General features: G+C 43.9%; 2 protein-coding genes across 2 annotated transcripts in view; both read right to left on the bottom strand.

The window, feature by feature from the left end:
* LOC142559395 (receptor-type tyrosine-protein phosphatase alpha-like) overlaps nt 1-1,878 on the bottom strand; it is a 67,880-nt gene extending 66,002 nt beyond the window's left edge. Inside the window, exon 1 of the mRNA XM_075670997.1 lies at nt 1,082-1,878. The gene's annotated coding sequence lies outside the window, so the exon portion shown is untranslated. The remainder of the gene's footprint in view (nt 1-1,081) is intronic.
* The window catches only part of LOC142559394 (cell adhesion molecule DSCAML1-like), a 71,371-nt gene that overhangs the window by 1,039 nt on the left and 49,642 nt on the right, over nt 1-20,690 (bottom strand). The window contains exons 7-10 of the mRNA XM_075670996.1: nt 17,355-17,559; nt 12,741-12,837; nt 11,263-11,512; nt 5,010-5,049 (exon numbers count right to left, since the gene is read on the bottom strand). Of these exons, the coding sequence (XP_075527111.1) occupies nt 5,010-5,049; nt 11,263-11,512; nt 12,741-12,837; nt 17,355-17,559 (592 nt within the window). The remainder of the gene's footprint in view (nt 1-5,009; nt 5,050-11,262; nt 11,513-12,740; nt 12,838-17,354; nt 17,560-20,690) is intronic.

Here is a 20,690-nt window from a genome sequence, read left to right as displayed (position 1 = left end):
CACATGTCGAATCAACACTTTTGTGCCCGCCACGGGGTAGCTTTGTGTCTATGGCATTGCTCGAGGTCGTGAGTTTGATCTCGACCGTGGCAGCTGCCTTTCGACGGGGGCGAAATAAAAAACGCTCGTGTACTGATATTTAGGGACACGTTAAAGAATACCATGGTGTCAAAACTAATCCGGAGTCGGCCACTGGGGCACGCCTCATAAAACGACTGCGGTTTTGGCACGTACAGCCACAGAGTTCAGTTAAAGGTTAATACTTCTGCCACAATGCGATGTCTCATGTGAGGCTGTGAATATGCTCAACCCTCTCAGAGGTTATGAAGTATAGCGCATAACGCCGGTTCAAGCAAACACCTCTCCCTCTGTGTTCTGTGCACTTCGCAGACAAACAGCAGGGGCGGACGCAAGCAAAACTTAACATGAACTCATCACTCTCGTGTTGTACTAAACGTGATGAAGAAATTAAACATTCGCCGTCAACATCACCGCTAATATCGTCAGTCAAACAGCACAGAAACCTTCGCTTACATTGATTCCCACAGTGTGTGGGATCCGCATAAATTTCAAAGGTATGCAGCCATTGGAACGAGCCACTTAAAACTTTAATTCGCCTTAATAACAAGTGATTCCATAGGCCAGGGAAAATAGACAAACTCAGAAATCTTCAAGAAACACTTCGCTTGCAACATTTCTTCAACAAACTCTCGCCAAAAAATTATTACTTTCTGTGAACTTTAACGAGATCGTTCTGATACCGTTCAAGAAGAACGTTGTAGGAGGTAAACAATTCTGGGCCGCACTTTCTGCTATCGACGAGCTTTTGTTGCATCTTCACGGGAATTTTATTATTTGAACACACAGCTGAAATCTTAGAAGTGATCACCGAGCATTCAGCCACATACTGATGTACTACATATTGCAGAGCACGTGTAGACCTGAAGTATTAACGAGACTGCTCGCCCGCAATCACATACTTTTCGCGGAGCCTAAAACCGCAAAGTTATAAAAAGAAGCTGAATCTCTCCTCTATGAAGCCTTGTTATTCATCATAATGCTAAAAAAGTACAATGCTTACTTTCGACAGTAGCACAGGATTCCAGTGGCAGCCAGAGCGATAGCAGCGAGGCAGAGCAAACTCCCGGCGATGAAGGGCCAGTAAGTGTTGCCCAGTCCAGTTATGGGCACCGAACCACGTGGTTCGCTAGTGAGGACGTTCCTTCCGACTGCAAAAGAAGTCGGGCTGACATTTCTTAGCGTAAATATCAACTCCGTACTGTCAGCTCATTTAAACCTGACGACCTTATTCAACACTGACCTGAATTAACGCACTGCACGTAAGCATTCAAATAAAAGGCTGGCAGTTAGTTGCAGTTTTAACGAACTATTAGGGAAAATTCCTACGTGAGTCTCACGCACGACCTACCGAAAGTAAAAAAAAAAACGCAACAGCAAACTTGTCAAAGCGTTTACATGTCACACTCGAAAGTTGCATTATAGTGCTTGTTATGTCGTCTATCGTCGAGACAGAATGCATTCCGACACGAATTTGACATTGGTTACATGACGTTTGAACACTCTGGAAAGCACCCATTGTAACCGCATTAAATCCCAGTGTAACCACCATCTAATCAAGCATCTGAATCTATCATCATTTGGTCATGTTCTCGCGCTTGTTGTCTAGCATTTCTGCCTCGTGCATTGAGTCATGCGCCGTGTCGCCCATACATTTTTTAGCAAGTGGCTAAAATTAGACAAAGAAGTCATTTCTTTTTTGGCAAATTTTGCTGAAGTGTAGCTAAAATGCTCCCTGGCTCTGTCGAGTGAATTCTGAAAAATGTAAGCGTTCTGAAAGGCTATAATATATACTAACATAGCGCAACGTACCTACCAAAACACTTCACCTTCATCTGGTGTCCGCGTATGTGGGGAATTATAAGCGAACGTTTCTTCCCATATCAACTTGTTTGCAGATGAGTGTGTAAAACTTTGCGAAATAAGTAGTCTTGACGACAGTGCTATTCCACAGCCTTATCTTGATGCTGCGTGCGCTTGGTGCAGGGCTTGGTTCATGGAAATAACTACTACGAATGCCAAGTTATGCATGAAACTCGGTCTACTAATACATCGGTTTCCTATCATCTTCATAACCTTCCTTTGGAAGTAGTGCCGTCATATAGATATCTTGGCGTCACTACATCTTTAAAAGTTACCTGGAATGATCACATTGAATCCAGAATCTCCAGGGCCAGCAAAACACTTGCATATCTTCACCAGGATGTCTCATGTGCTCCTCAGGCTCCTAAACATTTACTTTATAAGACACTTTTCGTTCGAAGGAGGAATACGCCACCTCTGTTTGGCTCTCTTTCCATGACAATCTAATCTACTAACCTGAAATGGTTCAAAATAACTCTGCACGTCTTATTATATTTAATTACGCTCGAACTGCAAGTGTGACTAATATGAAATCGAGCCTTGAACTGCCATCTCTAGCATCTTTTCACCGGATATTTCACCATCGTTCACTACACGACGATTTCATCTTTTTTCCCCATTATGTATCATCGCGCATTCGTCACTGACATAAGGTTGCCGTTCCATGTTGTGGGACTTCTACTTTCCAGCATAAATTTTCCCCCAGGACTTGTGAGGAGTGGAACCATCTTCCTACCATCACGGCAGACATGAAAGACCATCAACGTTTCAAGAATGCTTTAACTAACATTAACTAAATACTTTTTTAGCTCATGTTAGTTGTTCTTGTTTGCTTGCGCTTACCTGTGTCATCTTCTTATGAGTGCACATTGTTTTATAGCTTGATGATCTCTATTGATGATTTGATGATTACAGTGTTGGATTTATATTGTATTGGTGCATTATATACCTTCATGTATCGGTATAGAAATGTTCTTCTTTTGCTATTGCCCTCTGTAATGCTTCGGCGTTGAGGGTACAATTAAAAAATAAATAAATATCACAATACACCGCTTCATTACGTGCCCGACTATAACCATCCAGGCGGCCACATCACTAATGAATGCTCCTGCGACATGCACGTCAAAATTAATAATAGGTCAATTGGTCTGGTCCTGAAGTAAAATAATATTAGGAAGAAGTTCTAGCTCGGGCCTAACTTCGATGCCGCCTATTCAAATACATGCAAAACGTGGAAAGACTTTTCGGACATAACCACCAGACTGAGTTTAATGAAATTCATGCAAAACGCGGAAAGACTGTTCGGACATAACCACCAGGCTGAGTTTAATGAAATTTGTTGCATCTTTGAGAAAGTTAAATTCTAGTGACTTTTGCGGAACATTGATTTAAGCCCTGAATTTTTAACAGGAATTTTCAGAAATGAGTAGGCTTGAAAAAATGCATAAGTCCAAAATTTACAAATTTGTAGCTCTGTAATAAAACAGATGTCGCAGTTCTGTAAACTGCCTCTGTTAGAGCATTCAAAGCAGACAAATTTGATCTATCAAATTAGATTTTATGTGAATTTTTCCCATTGTTTAAATGGCTTCTGCAGAAGTCTTACTCACATAATATTGGATAAAATTTTTAGCGCCAGCGGACGAGAATTAACAAAGACGTTGACAACACAACAAAGCGCACTGTGTTTTCAACGTCTCCCTTCAGTCCGCGTCCGCTGGCGCTAAAGATGTTACCCAAGTAGGAGTACCAACATGTCCAACATAAAGCAGCGTCAGAGAATAGTGGTATATTTAAGAGCCATATAGAATACATAATTTCTCTCCACTTTAGATGTACTATTATATGCGATTTACAGAACTCTGAGATCGTTTTTACCAATGTAAAATTTCTGCAGCGCGAAGCACTGAAGTGCGGGAAAAAGAACAAAAACAAAAACAAAAGTTTTACAACATGCATCTAAAGCAACTCGCCCACATCGCTATTCTTATATCGTTTTTCATTGCAAAGTTTGAGTTACAGAGTCGTAAACTTCATAGTTTCGTTTTCTGATAATTTGCAATTTTTAGGAATCTTTATTTTTCTATATGGACGGCCTAAATAAAAAAAGATCGGCACCAACAGTCACTACATTTTAACTTCTCTTTGAAATGCAACAAACCTGACCAAATTCGGAGCTGTCGTTGCCAGGAAAACGATTTCTGATTTCCCCTGTATTTATAAGGAGCCCCCAAACTGAAGCTTCCTCTTAGGAAAAGAAAATACAGAATGTCGATGATGGTAGACATTCCATGTCCTGAAAGGGAACGCTCAATTGGGTAGTTGTGGCGGCTATCACAGTGAGACCTTGTTGAGTCAAGAGTGAACAAGGCAAATCTGTAGAAGTCAGAACGTTCAACACGTTTGAGCACACCACTTTGGTCGGCGTTTCCGTGAGGAAATGGAAACTTCGGGAAACTATTATTAATTCTATGCCGCAATTTCGGTCCTTTCATTGTAACCCTGAAACTTCTATTTAGCGAAACCTTAGTGAGGCCCAGTTTTGAGTACACTTGCACGATCTGAGACTCTACTCGGCGAGTTTTTGTCTGTGCTTCTCTATTCGAAAGCGCTATTGGGACCAGAGAGCGCGGAAAATTCGTGGAGCGTTCTGCATTAGTGCAAGTAAGGCCAACGTAACGGTGCACCACCGCTATCTGTTTACGGCATGGAAATTGAGTCCTTATTATTAACTTGATCACGCCCAACTTTTGTCTTCATATTGTTTTAACCGTGAACCTTCATGGAGGAGAAGCGACTTAAGTCCATTTGAAGAAACTAGAGAGCGGGAAAAAGTATGTTGAAGGTAATAATCCTCTCGCCTAGGTGAACATTCCCACTGCAGACAAATAAGAGCTGTGTAGCCGAAAGGTTGGCATTGGTTTAATACTCGCTGTTTCATTTTCGTCTCATATTTTTTAACATTTGCCGTGAAACTGGATGGCAAGCCTTCTGTTTGGTTGGTTTTGCTCGAGAGAGAGAGAGAGAGAGAGAGAGAGAGAGAGAAGCAGGCGGGAGATTATACTTGCCGATTATTGGCGCGGTGAGCCGGTAGCCGTACAAGGTTTCCTGAAAACACAGACAATTCGTCACCAGACATATTTCACTAAAGCGAATGCTGCATGAACGCTTATCCTATTTCCAAATGCCTTTTTGGAAGCTGTACGAGCTACCGCCATTCATGGGTGCGCACATCATAACGAGTTGAGACTTTTCTGAACACAAGCTAGGCCGACTCTTCCATCATTGCCGGATTTCGATTCTCAAAAAAGTCTTAACGCAGCAAGCTTTGGAAAAGTGCACTCTGCGCATCTAAACGTAGCATACTTGTAATATGTCTGCGATCCACGCTGTTCGGAATGCTTTCACTTTCCAGGATGAGATCTATCCGCATTAATGGCGAGTATAAGCAATATGCTACTGCAACTTAAGCGCCAAAGAGCTAGATTAGCCTTTCTACGCGCATTAATCCATGGAGTATTGGGATGTTCGTCCACAGGATTTCTCAGCCCTGGGCTAACAATAAAAGACCGTCACCAATACGGCTGTAAGCTTGCCTCACACGTCGCGAAAACTGATGTGCATAGCTTTAGTTACGGTCCGCGAGCATTCCATGGGCGGAATTACTTGTCAAAAGCTGCTGCTATTAGTGAAAACTTTGATCATGCTCTAACCGCCCTTTTCGGTGCTCCTTCGTGATAGTTTAGCTAGTTGTATAAGTATGACTGACTGTAGCGCATGTTAATAATCCATAGTTAAGGACGAATCACGACCCTGTTCGTTGGCGCCATCCTTCCTTGAGTTGTACATTGTGAAAAATGGCGTATTCACTTCTTGAATTAGTGATGTCGCCGTTCTTGTTTCCCGTTCATATTAAAACAGGAATAATGATTGCGAACGTTAGGCTCGTTTAAATTATTCGTTGCTTGTACCATCTTGTAAGATTGTATAGCTTATCACGTGTTTATTTCTTAAAATATTTATTTTCTGTTTCTACCCGAATATATCTTCCTGATTGCACCTTAGTGCAACGTCCACACTATCTTGTAAACAAACAAACGAAGAAACAAAGAAATAAGATGTGGCTTCGTTTACGTCAACCCGACACGAGGAAGTCGAGTGAGAAGTCGCATTGATTACGGCCCACACGATCGCGCCGACACGCATCTTGCCAGCGCTCGGTGGTGGCGCGAAAAGCGACGGCCACCAGGTGGTCTGATTATCGCGTTTACGTCACTCAGCGGTGCACCACAGGGAATGGTATAATCGGTGCTCTATTAGCGCACTTCGCAATGCAGGCCAGCTCACTATTTGCGTAACGCCACGTTGTCAGCGCAATGCCTCACTCAGAGAGGGCAATCCGGATTTAGTCGAGGATCCGCGTTGGCACTGCATCAAATGACTGGGCACGGCGACATCACCACGATGTGGGTCGCATCTAATCCCTTCCTGTATTTTGCACAGATCTTTGGCCTGCTGATCACTGTCATAACACGCGCGGGGAACCGGCGAACGTCGTAGCGGCGCATGAGCGGAATTTCCATGACCTCGAAGCACCGGATAGTCTACAAGCATCATCATGGGCAACGCTACCCTTTCACCCAACGGAGACGTTACAGCGCTACCACGTGACCAAGGAGTGTATGACGACATGGACGGATTCCGCTATAAAAGGCTTTCCAGCGGACTTGCCTGGAACTGGGCACGGCGACATCACCACCATGTGGGTCGCATCTAATCCTTTCCTGTATTTTGTACAGGTAAGCAAACGATACGGAAAGTGCTTTCGTTCTGACGATCCATTTTTGGTGGTGTTGCCGTGCCCACGGTTGTTCGGCTCCGGAATATGTTGCGCATTGTTCGACGCTGCTTCATGTGTTCGATGGTTACTACTGCTTTGTGGCGACATCGAAACTAACCCCGGCCCTGACCTCGCACAAATAGCAAAACAACTTAGTGAGATTGCAATCGACATTAGGGAAATTAAAGAAAGACGCCTCACTGATATTGACAAAAAACTAGATTCCTTGGCCAGTCTAGAAATTAAGGTTACGTCGTGCCAGGAGCAAATTGCTTACCTTGAAGCAAGAATTGATAACCTGGAGAACCAAAGCAGAAGGTCTAATATCATTATTCACGGACTACCTGAAGCTGAAGAAGAGAAAACCGGATCTCTAGAGGGTGCTGTGAACAATGAGATAATAAAAGGTATTCTTGAGCTAGAACCACTGGCTATAGAACGTATTCATAGGTTGGGACGGCCATCGCCTGGCAAGGTCAGGCCTGTTGTTCTCAAGCTCCTAGATTCAAGAGACAAAATTAGAATTCTAAAGCAGGGAAGCAAACTGAAAGGCACGAATTACTCTATTGGCGAGGATTTTTCGGTAAGAGTGTGGGAAATCAGAAGAAAGCTATGGCAAAGCTGCAAAATGAATAGAGAGAACGGCGAGAAAGCCTCGCTAGTATACGATAAGCTATATATCAATAAAAAGGCACACGTTCGGGACGAAAACAAAAATGATTAAGTACCTGTTCAAAAAACGGAACCAAAAAGCGACGCACGGCGGGAAACCAGACGGCCAAATACTCGAAGCCAAGCGCCATTGCCACAGACATAACTGAGCAATGCGACCAGATCCCTCGTCTAGAAAGCACATCCAAAGTAAAAATCGCTAGGTCCTCAAAAAAAAAAAAAAAAAAAACTGGAGATTTAAGCAAATGGAAAGAACTGAGGCTACTTAACATAAACGCGCGCAGTGTCACTAATAAAATAGATAAGTTAGAAACCATACTTGTGCAGCATGATCCTCACATCGCGGTGATAACAGAGACGTGGCTGAGAAAGCAAATTAGTGACGATGAAATCTTTCCCTCATGTTACAACGTATATCGAAAAGATAGAACTACTAGAGCTGGGGGAGTAGCCCGAAGTAGAAGCTACGATTACAACTGATGTTGGCATTCCTGAATGCTTGTGCCTACAGTTGTCCTGTTGGGGACATAGCTTCATCTTATATGCATGTTACAGGCCTCCGGACGCGTGCCCGGAGTATTTACCTGTGCTCAAAGAACATATGTCACTGTATCATAATAAGAAAATTTTCGTGGTCGGTGACCTTAATTTGCCAAGTGTGGACTGGGAGGGACTGTCCTGTTCCCAGGCCAGTAAAAACGCTAACATTATTTTTGATATCATGCTCGCTCACGACCTAACTCAAATAATCAAACAACCCACACGCGTACAAGGACATGCAAGCTCGGTTCTAGATTTGGTATTTGTAAATAGGGCTTTTTCGGAACATACCATTCTAGTGGAACAAGGGCTGTCCGATCATGAACTTGTAAGCGTGTCAATTCCTCTTCCCAAATGCAGTAGCTACCAAAAATCTCCCATTCGGTATTTTAAGGACTATTCCCGAGCTGACGATGCTCGTGTGCTTGAATACATGGAAACCGTACTTGCAGACTTTGATGACGGCACCCCAAACACGGGCGCTCTTTGGGACAAATTTGTTGAGACGTGTCATTGTTGTATGAACAACTTTATACCCAGCAAACGCAAACAAACACACAGGCGTACACCCTGGATGACTCGCGAAAGCATTAAATTGAAAAGAAAAGTTAAACGGCTAAGAAAGCAGCATGCGCACTGCAAAGTTATCAGCGATCACCAAAGAATCCGTGCACAAGCGATGTATCACGCAAAGGATTACTACTTTAAAACTGTAATGCCCAATTTTATGAAGAATGATCCTTCCAAGTTCTGGAATTATCTTAATGAAACCAAGAAAGCAGTTTCGAAGATATCAGTTGGCGGTAGCATGGTTACAAATTATGAAGATATAGCAAATCATTTTAACGCCTATTTTGTTTTCAGTATCCGGACCATGTACGCCTACCGCAATCTCATTTCAACCATACGAAGTCAATTTTATTTCATATCCTGGTTTGGTTTCTATGCTTTTAAACTTAAACACGAAAAAATGTTGTGGTCCTGACGACCTTCCAAATGTGTTTCTTCGGCGAAATGCCGAATGCGTTGCCAAGTTCCTTTTTATTATTTTTAATAGTTCCTTGTTAACAGCAACCTTGCCGCGGGACTGGAAGACGGCCCGAGTAATCCCTATCTTCAAAAAAGGCGACAGAGTATTACTATCTAATTACAGACCGATATCTTTAACTTCCTCAAGTTGTAAAATTATAGAACATATTATAGCCACTCAAATTACAGAATTCCTTGACAAACACTCCATATTAAGAAGTTTTCAGCACGGCTTTAGAAAGAAGTATTCGACAGTGACGAAACTCGTCACTGTTACGCATGAGTTTGCCAAAGGTCTTGATAATAATATTCAGATAGACACAATTTCTTTAGATTTCTGTAAGCCTTTGATAAAGTTCCTCATGACAAACTAATCTATAAACTAAACAACATTGGTCTTCCGATGGTGTTGGTCGCTTGGGTGGCTGAATATTTGAGAAATCGGGTGCAGTTTGTCACAGTCGAGGATCTAAATTCGCGCCTTTTACCAGTCACGTCGGGTCTGCCCCAAGGCAGTGTGCTAGGGCCCCTGCTATTTTTGTGCTATATAAATGATATGGTAGATACAATTGATCCAACTGTTCAAGTTCGATTGTTCGCACATGACTGTGTATTATTCCGTGAAGTTTGCAGCCTACATGATCAACAAGAAATAAACAAAAATCTAGATTACATATACCAATGGTGCAACCAGTGGGGCATGGTCGTAAATGCACAAAAAACAGTTTCCATTTCTATAACTTAAAAAAGATCCCCTTTTCAGTATGCTTACTCCCTAGGTTCATCTACAGTTAATCATGTCGATAGCTACAAATATTTAGGTGTAACGTTCACTGCTAACCTCTCCTGGAATTCACACGTTGATAACATTTGTTCTTCTGCTTTCAGAAAGTTGTGTTTCCAAGACACAAGCTTCGTAATTCACCACCAAATGTAAAACTTCTATGCTATCAATCATACATAAGACCAAAACTAGAATATGCCAGCATAGTATGCCACCCCTACACAAAACATAACATTTGATAAACTCGAAAGAATTCAAAGAAAGGCTCTTCGATTTATCTTTTCTAAATTTCGTCGTGTGGACTCTCCGTCAGAACTAATGACAGCCAATAACATACCCCCCCTTCAGTACAGAAGAAGGCAATTTCACTTGGGTTTCCTGAATTCTCTCCTTAACCAGCAATTCGCTATTGACCCTTCATTGTATTTATCCCCCCTATCAACAAGACATACACGACATCAACAACCAAGATCTTTTACGCCATATTTCGCAAAAACAGATGCTTATCAATTTTCCTTTTTCCCGCACACAGTGTCTCAATGGAATTCTACAATGGAATGTGGTTTGTTAAAAAAATGCCCGTCCTGCTTGGACCACGTTATGTGCTCTGCAGTATCTATAAATAAATAAATAAATAAATACTAACAGATCGCAGCCCTCAAAATAAAAATAAAATAAAAGCCGCAGCTTCATGTGTTCCTTTTCTTGCATCGTGCGCTTCTTTGCGCTCAAAAACAATTAACGTAAATGAACAAGCACGGTGTCACGCGTGCACAATCAAGCACGATCACATCTCACTCAATGACAGCGGAAACTCGCCGTCAGAATGCTGTAATGAGGAAGTGCGGCAGCAGCAGCGAACTAAGCCGCGAAAGGACACCGCGCGGCGCACTGCGTCTCCGTCGTAGATGGCTTTCTGGATACAACGGCGCGGAGCAGAAGGCGTCCTCCCCCCTACCTACCCTCACCACGGAGCCTTGCGCGCGACAGAAGACGGCGCGCTTCCTCCACCTCGTCGTCGTCATAATTTATTAATCGTTAAAGGCTTCTTTCGGGACATTACATAAGGGGGCGGGGAGAACAGCTTTCGTCCCTTTCGTGCGCGAGATTGAGCCGCCATCGCCGGCTCACTCTCGCGCACTTTCACTTGCACATACACCATACGGCGTGCGGCTACGATTTTATCGCCCTTGCGATAAAATCGGCGGTGTGGGACCTCACGGCTACACCGACGCCGACGGCAGAAATGCGCTCGGGGTTTTGCATGAACTGCTACCGCAATAAAAGGCGACGCCGAGAACCTGCTTTGCAGAATTTCGCAGTACATGTCTGCTATGGCCAGCGGAAACGAAATGAGTGCCGTGATTTTACATATATATGAGCTTTGTAGACTCCGGAACAACCGAGCATTCCCACTGAATCTACGACGTTTTACCTAGGAGTGCTTGTTACTTACACCCGAGAAATTTGTCTCGGCTGCCCACCCGAAGCTGTACGGAGCACCGGCTTCGAGTGGAGGATTTGTGAAGCCGCCGACGGTGTCTCCAGCACCTACGACGAACCGTATCCCGTCGCCGACTTCCTCCGGTGTGAAACTGGCTCCAACGTAGTAACCGAGGTGCAAGTCTTCCGCTGAACTGAAGTTGAGAAGCTTTATGGGTGCCACAACTTCGTGCACTTTCTTCACGACGAGCAAGTAGTAGGCACTGAAAGTACAATACAGTTACACACTTTATTATGACTTTTTAAAACAACTACAGCCTTGTTACTACATGACAGGCGTGGTTATCTCGACGTTGATAAATTTTCAGAGCACTGCCGTGCGTACGGTAATAATTAGGTATACTTGAAATACGCACATCGCTCCGCATTTTATACATTACGCGCAGTGACGACGGCGACTGTGTATGTGAATGCGTCATTCATTCATGCAAAGCATCAAAACGTAGATGCCGCAGCACATCGTTTAGCAAGGCAACGTTCTTAGTAGCTGAGGAAAATAACGTACAATTTAAATCGAAATAATCTTTTTTTTTTTTTGGAACAAAATGTTCCGACGTGCAGGAGTGTTCGGCTTCCCTCTGCACTTTTCCTCGTAGTTATTACAGTTTTTTTCCTTGCATACTCATGTTTGTTTATTGTTGTAGGGGTGAGCAGCGCTAAATACATGGACACAGGTGAATGCACAAGAAAAACGGCGCGTCTGACTGTCATAGTAGCGTGTTCTTTTACCTTGCGCCTTCACCTGTGTTGTGTTGAAAAACCACGGTTTCATTATAAGGCACGTTGTATAGTGAGCTAAACCGGATTAATTCTGAATACCCGGTGATTTTCAGCGCGCACTACTGAAATCAGCGCAAGACCTTCGCAGGCCAACAACATCAATTCTTAGAAGTAAAACTGTACGATTTCACGTTAGAAAATCCACCGTTCATCTTCAAGGCGTGCACCTTCCTTGCGTCCGACCTGACACCGGCGTGCTAGAACGTAAGAGCACATGCGCTTTTTAGAACGCGCAATGCTACGGACAGATCGTTAGCTAGCCACGATACAGGCGTGCGTCAATCATCGTTCCAGATAGCGAGCTATTTTCGTGGCATCATTATCGGATGGCGTCAGCGTATTTTAGCAGTACACTGAAACTGCCGTAGCAACTCCTGGCCAGTGCTGATTTGCTACGGCTGGTTCGTATTTGGCGCGGCAGCAGAATCTGGAATTTCACAAAGTCAAGCCCAGTTGTCATTGAAAAGATTGTGATAACCGCGGCCTAGCACTGTAACGAAAATATGTGTTAACGTCGACGAGCATGCGTGGATACGTCATCCCCCTGCCATTAATGGCGAGGCTTAAATAGCTGTGGAGGAGAAAATAGACGAGATAGGAGAGCGGAAGGGGGGGCCCTTTTGGGAATGAGCTCAGCGTGTGAAAACTTACGTCAATGGCCCGTTGCGGAAGTCGACAGGAGCCAAACTGAGGGTGACTGTGTTGCCGTCCACCGCGTCCACTCTTGGTGCTCGGTTTATCACAGGAACTGAGAGAAAGGGAGACTGAGGCTGCGTTACTCGAGTTGCGCGAATGCTGTAGCGGCAATAAATTATGTATTAGGGCATGCGCAGATATCTGGAGAAACTAGTGAATCATCGGCCTTAGTGAGATTAGAAGTGGTGAGGCTTATGCATTGCTGAATAACGGCCATGCCCCCTGCTTTAGAGGTCTCCTAGATAAGACGCAATACGGGGTAAGATTCCTAATCCATAAGGACACAGCGGGCAACATCGACGAATTCTATAGCTTTAGTGAACGGGTAGCAGTAGTCGTAAATAAATGTATTAAGAGGTAAAGAGTAAAGGCAGTACAAGCCTATACACACACACACACACACACACACACACACACACACACACACACACACACACACACACACACACACACACACACACACACACACACACACACACACATATATATATATATATATATATATATATATATATATATATATATATATATATATGTATATATATATATATATATATATATATATATATATATATATATATATATATATATATACGCTCGCACATCCAGTCACGATGATGAGGAAGTACATCAGTTTTATGAAGAAGTTGAATGAGCGATGAGAAACGTGCACACTCAGTATACTGTATTAATGCGCGACTTCAATGCAAAAGTGGGAGAAAAGCAGGCTGTTGAAGAAGCTATTGCCAACTACGGCGTCGATTCTAGGAACGCTAAGGAGAGATACTGGTACAACTCGCAAAAAGGAATAAGCTTCGAACAATGAACACCGTTTTCAGGAGGCGTAGCAACAGAAAGTGAACCTGGAAAAGTCCTAAGGGTGAAACAAGGAATGAAATTGATTTCATACATTCTGCAGATCCCAGCATAGTGCAGGATGTAGAAGTGATAGGTAAGGTAAAGTGAAGTGATCATAGGTTAGTGAGGTCTAGGATTCACCTCAATTTGAAGAGAGTAAAATTGGTCCAGAAGAAACAGGCCAACCTAAAGGCAGTAAGGGTATAAGCAGACAAATTCATGCTGGTACTTGCAAACAAATATGCAGCCTTAGAACACAGAGATGATGATGGCATACAGCTAATGAATGAAACCGTAACTAGGCTGGCTTCAGAGGCAGTAATTGAAGTAGGAGGCAAGGCACCAAGTCAACCAGTGGGCAAGCTCTCCCAGGTAACAAAGGACCTAATAAAGAAACGACCAAGAATAAAAGTGTCCACGTCAAGAGATAAGATAGAATTCGTGGAACTGTCAAAATTTATCAACAAGGCGAAAATAAGCGATATTCGAAACTATAACGCCAGAAACACTGAAGAAGCCATAAAAAATGGACGCAGCCTGAAATCAGTGAGACAGAAACTTGACATAGGACCAACCAAGGTGTATGCACTGAAAAATAAGCAGGGTAATATCATCAACAATCTCGAACATATAGTAAAAGAAGCGGAAGAATTCTATACTGAGCTGTACAATACCCAGAGGAGTCAGGATACCTCCATTAGGAACAGTAATGAACAGGAGACAGAAACTCCTCGTATAATAACTAGCGATGAGGTCAGAAGCGCCTTGGAAGACATGAAACGATGGAGAACGGCAGGAGAAGATGGAATAATAGTAGATTTAATAAAAGATGGAGGAGACATAATGCGTGGAAAACTGGCAACTCTTTATGCGAAGTGTCATTCGATCGCAAGGGCCCCAAAAAACTGGAAGATCTCAAACATTATACTAATCTACAAAAAGGGTGACGTTAAAGAACTGAAAAATTATAGGCCCATTAGCTTATTCCCAGTAATATATAAGATATTTACCAAAATAATCTCGAATAGAATAAGGGCAACACTGAACTTTAGTGAACCAAGCGAACAGGCTGGCTTCAGGAAGGGATACTCTACATTGAATCACACCCATGTCATTAATCAGGTTATCGAGAAATCCGCAGAGTACAATTAGCCTCTGTATATGGCTGTCATAGATTACGAAAAGGCATTTGACTCAGTAGAGATATCAGCTGTCATAGAGGCATTATGTAATCAAGGAGTAAAGAACGCTTACATAAATACCTTGGAAAATGTCTGCAGAGGTTCTACAGCTACCTTAATTCTACACAAGAAAATCAGGAAGATAGCTATAAAGAAAGTGGTCAGACAGGGAGACACAATCTCTCCAATGCTATTCACTGCGTGCTTGGAAGAAGTATTCAAGCTATTAAACTGAGGGAAAGCTTAGGAGTAAGGATCGACGGCGAATATCTCAGCAACCTTCGGTTTGCCGACGATATTGTTCTAGTCAGTAACAATGCAAACGAATTACAACAAGTGATTGAGGACCTTAACAGAGAGAGTGTAAAAGTGGGTTTGAAGATTACTATGCAGAAGACAAAGATAATGATGAATAGCCGGGCAAAGAACAAGAGTTCAGGATGGCCAGTCAGCCTATATAATCTGTGAAGGAGTAGCTTTACCTAGGTTGATTAATCACAGGGAACCCTGATCACGAGAAGGAAATTCATAGAAGGAAAAAAATGCGTTGACTGCTGTAGAATCAGTGCATTTTACCAGTGCTGATATATGGGGCAGAGACTCTGGACTGACAAAGAAGCTTGAGAACAAGTTAAGGACCGCGCAAGGCGTAGATGGAGCGAAGATTGCTAGGAATAACGTTAAGGGACAGAAAAAGAGAGGTTTGGTCAGAGAGCAAACGGGTATTGACGATATTCTAATTGAATCAAGAGGGGAAAAAATGGCGCTAGGCAGGTCATGTAATGGGCCGGTTAGACAACCGCTGGACCATTTTGGTTACAAAATGGGTACCACGAGAAGGGAAACGCAGTCGAGGACGGCAGAAGACTGGGTGGTGCGATGAAATTAGGAAGTCTGGGGGTGCTAGGTGGGATCGGTTGGCGCAAGATAGGGGTAACTGGAGATCGCAGGGAGAGGCCTTCGTCCTGCAGTGGACATGAAACAAGCTTATGATGGTGACGATGATCTATCTATCTATCTATCTATCTATCTATCTATCTATCTATCTATCTATCTATCTATCTATCTATCTATCTATCTATCTATCTATCTATCTATCTATCTATCTATCTATCTATCTATCTATCTATCTATCTATCTATCTATCTATCTATCTATCTATCTATCTATCTATCTATCTATATGATCTATATGTACCCGTTCAACTGTGACGCCGAGGGTCAGCCATGGTATGCAGCAGTATAAACGCAAGAGAGAGTGCGAGGTAGCTACTGCATTCTAAACTTATTACAACCAGATTTTAAAAGCTGACTTATGACACATGTATTATTTAAATGCAAAACAAATGAAGTTCTTTTCATTACCTAACTGGATAATAAGCGAGACGGGTAGAAAAAAACTGAACAACTCATTTTGTATTAGTCACAATCGTAAGAAAACCGGGCAATGACGCCAGCAAACTTAATTACTATGTTTATTGAAATGCAAAAATAATAAGGTAAACGAAAATGAGAATGAACGAAAATATAACTTACCGTATTTCTCACGTATCGGGGCGCTGGGTATCCCGATGAAAGTCACCGCAAGGTCAAAATTATTCTGGAGCCCTCCACTCCATTCCACGCCCCGCCCAGCGCGTTGTTTTATGAATTTCGCCCACTCAGTATTTGTTCCACAAGATCCGAACTTGGTTATATTTTACTGCCTTTGTTTTGGACGAACACAAGAGCGAAACACTGAATATATTTACACTAATAAAATACTCTTTTACAGGTATGGAGGTACAGTTTACTTAGCCGTGATAGGTTTATTATTAAAGAAAGTACAAATGTCGAGTTTTCCTTTTGTTTTTTCAATTGAGCGCCTCATCACAGCGCTGGTACGTCTGTGTGACATCATAAATTATATTTCGCATTCTGTCCACCGTGGCCAAGTAAAATTCTTTTTTTTCTTTTAATTTTCTATCTTCGGTCTTCGGCTTCCTTCAAATAAAAAAAATATGGGGTTTTACGTGCAACACCACGATCTCACTATGCGGCACGCCACAGTGCCTGGAAGAACTGGGACCTCCTGGCGTTCTCTGACGTGCCCCAAAGTCGAAGTGCACGATTGTTCTCGCGCTTCGCTTCATCGGAATGCAGGGCTGCGCTTTTATCCCGTGAGCCCGTGCTTAGGAGCCCATTATTCCTTAAGACAAAGAGCAGTTGGGCCTTTACCGATAGCAAAGTTAACCAGACCTTAGAGAACGCCGTGAAAATTCCCGCCGTCAAGGCCAGCTAGTGCGGGGCTTTCCAGTCAGCACCTGCATCAGTCTTTAGTTTTAGAATATTCTTGGCTTTTTAAGTCTCGCTCGCGTGGTATCGTGGAAGGGTCATTTAACAGTAAGGTTTAAATTATATCTGTCTATATTTTATTATAACTATACCACTTTCATTAAACATTGGAAGTTATTTGTCGCTCTTGCAACCTTTACTGGGCACACCTTCATTGCGACCGACTTCAGATCAGTGCACTTGACTCGGGCACTTACTGGAAGGCCTAGTGCTGAAGTTCGCGCAGGCCGCTTCACCGAAGCCGTCGATTGTGTTTTCTTGAACGCAAACTAGATACGTCGATCCGGGGAGAAGCCCGGAAAGATGGAATTCTCTCTCTTTGGATCCGTTGAGTACAGATGACTGCGGTGGCGAGACTTGTTCCAAACCCTCGTCGAAGGTGTGAATTAACGAGGAATTGACCTGCGATGAATATTCGTGGGTCCACTCAATTTCAAGCATCGTGCGTACATGGATAAACAGCAGGGGCATGCGTGCAATATTGCCTTTTGTTTTGTCACAGGCGACAGAAAGTGGCAACCTGCGCAAATGACGCACCATTGGAAAACGTCCTCGACCTGTCTTTTAAGGACGCAGCGTAATACACTTCCTTTTTTTCTTCTTTTGTTGCTTCGTATGGCGTCAGGAGGCGAAACGGGACACCCGCAACGCTCGCAGATTTTGCCTGACAGGCAGCACGCTCCCACTGAGCGGCTGTGAATGTAACGGCATTTATTGCGTGCGAAAGCACCGAATGGCCCACTGAGCGAAAAAGCCAGAGTCTGCAGCAGCGAGGCGGAACCTGAATGCCCATTGGCTGCGACGCAGCGTCACGAGCGTGCCTCGACGGAGCGGGCGCAACGCGGGGGGGGGGGGGGGGGGGGGGTGCGCCGTCTCTCTCTCTCACCCAGACTATAATAATAATAATAATAAACATAGGCTCGTCTGCTGCGCTCGCCTGCCGGCCTTGGTGGCCGCAGCAGCTTTCTGCAAGAAAATTAGTTCTGAAATAGCCTATTTTAACTTCATAATGTGTTTTCCCATTTGGATACAAACTGGTTCGGCGCCCTTTTAAACAAACATCCCATTGAACTGTGAACTGCTCGGTCTTGCTGCTAAAATTCAGTCGGTGCTGCGACAACCGTCACCGTTCGGTGGCGCGCATGGCGGCTCAAGTGTGTGTGTGGGGGAAGGCGCGACGCCTCCGAAGCTCTAATCGTAACCCGAAGCGCACTAATCGCCCCGTCGGATATGACGCCTCCGGTCCACCTTTATGCCGGGCACCATTACGGGCTTCGCGTGCTTGCGATCGCTTTAATTTCTTCGCCCTTCGAGCGAAACTGTAATTAATAAAAGAGTGCGCCATTTTAGACATTTGTATTTCTAAACGCGCAACTGTAATTTATAAGGCTGCACATGTGTGTAGTTGCATTTCTCGATGTGCAACGAAGCTGCCACCGCCTCTTAGCATACACGTATCACTTTCGCGTTGCGGCCAATTCCTTTGAAAGAGGGGTGAACCTATTTGTTTTCTCGGGAACACCAGCGCTGATGTATTTTGCTGAGATGGCTGGACTTTAAAGATAAGTATTCCATCTGCACATTTGCGCTAACGTCAAAAAGCCATTTTAAAGCGAATAACTTTATTTGCCTCTCTTGCCCGTTTTCGAGGTTGGCGGCGGTCGCTGGTAGCGGTTCGTCTTAGCCCGTGCTTGGCCGTGCCATACAAACGCGCCGAGGGAAAGCGAGCCTGTTCTCGCGAAAGCTAACGGCGGTGGGGAAGGAGGGTGGGATGGGGTAATTTTCGTGCGCGAGCTTTGTGACGCCTGAATGTTTTCGCTCGCCAGGCGCAGCCCTCCTCTCCACCCATCGCCATCCCCCTCGTGCGATGGTAGAGAAACGCTCGCTTGCTTGTTCGCCCTCGATTGCTTGTTCGTGCGTTCGTCCGTCTATTCGCTCGTAAGTTGGGACTATTCGCTTGCATTGACAATCGTCGTCGATGTTCTTTCCACAGTTCTTTTATTACGCTTGCCAAATTAATTTTTTGAGCAGCTATAGTGCTGAAAACGCTTAGAAAGATTTCAGTGCGTTGTATACAGAATAGCCAGGCCTTCACATAAAGGTCAAACAAAAAATCGTTGCACTCATTTAGATAAAAATGGCGTTCCCATTCATGAACAATTTTTTTGCCTAGTATATAACAATCGTTGCCCCACGAACACTCCTTTAAACGAAGCTGACGTGATAAATTTTTAAAATCTAATATAGACGTTGAAGTAAGAACGCTTATGGTCTAAATAATTATACATAAATAATTTATGTATAGCTCATGCAAGCAGGTTTCTAGACGGCGCAGCAAACAAACAGTCACGAGACAATGACTGGGAAAACGTCGTTTGCGTCGGCCACTGCCTAGCACATGTTACTTTTTAATTCAACTTTTCGATAGTAATTTCTTTGCCCCTTTTGCGCGTTTTGGCGACTGGTCGCTAGCCGGACTCGGCGCGCGTAAGTTCTTTCGTTTTACTCGCGCGCTCACTCGTTCGTTCGTTCGGAGCTGTTCGCTCACGTTGATAACTACGGTCATTGGTTCCCGCGCAATTCTTTACTTTATCCGCTGATGTTGTTGTGCCTATTACTCGAAAAAGCATTCCTAGCTTGTCGCTGATGTTGCCACGAAACCCCTGCTACGAACATAGCAGCGAGCAGCAGTAGGAGGGCACCACAGAGCATGGGCGCAAGCAGCAGCTATGCGTGTAGCTATGCTGTCGAGCGAGCAATTTCGTTTTGCTGTGCCTTCGGCAAGACGGCGGATGGCTTTTGCTGCGATTTGATAATCTTGCTTGATATTTTGAATCTCCGCTATTCTCTGCATCAAACCCTGAGTTACGATAACACGTATGACGGGCGCACTTGTTAATTTATCCTCAATTGCTTGGGCCTTATGACGTAAAAGTATTCCAATATGTTTTTATTGCAATCTCCTGACGTTAAATTTGCGTAACTGCCGACGCAATCATCGGGCGGTCACCCGCAGGGATGTCTAAACAGACCAATCAAACGCTCTCCTCGTTCATAGGAGGCTACTTTTGTTTGCTTGAAAAACGAATAACATTACCTACATTGAGCGGCTTGTTTTATAAAACTGGCTGACAAGAGGCGCGGAGCACACTCAAGTTGTGAGCGATTCAATGGGGCCGAGCCACTGCACTGAAAATCGATAACCGTATGAGAAGGGTGGTGCCGGCGCCTGCGATTCGTCAGCTTTCCTTTACTTTGCTTGCGCTGGCTGGTCGAAAATCGCGGCGGCATGCAACGGAAGCTTAAGAATTACGCTAAATCAGATCCTCAGCAAAAAAGAGTTGGCAAAACGAAGTCGTAAACGTGCCGAAAGTGCTCGAAAACGTTACACGGCCACGGAAGAAGTTTGATTATGCGCAGATAAACCCATGCTCTCAGGCAGGCGCGAGTAGCCAGTGCATGAGGGATCGGCGGCAGCCATCTTTTATTCCTTTCAGATTGGGGCAGTCTGCGGCTATTCAGAAGAAAATTCC

This window comes from Dermacentor variabilis, chromosome 10, assembly GCF_050947875.1.
Source record: "Dermacentor variabilis isolate Ectoservices chromosome 10, ASM5094787v1, whole genome shotgun sequence".
Classification (NCBI taxonomy): Eukaryota; Metazoa; Arthropoda; class Arachnida; order Ixodida; family Ixodidae; genus Dermacentor; species Dermacentor variabilis.
Note: the sequence above shows the minus strand (reverse complement) of the source record. Positions and strands in the feature narration are given on the sequence as shown.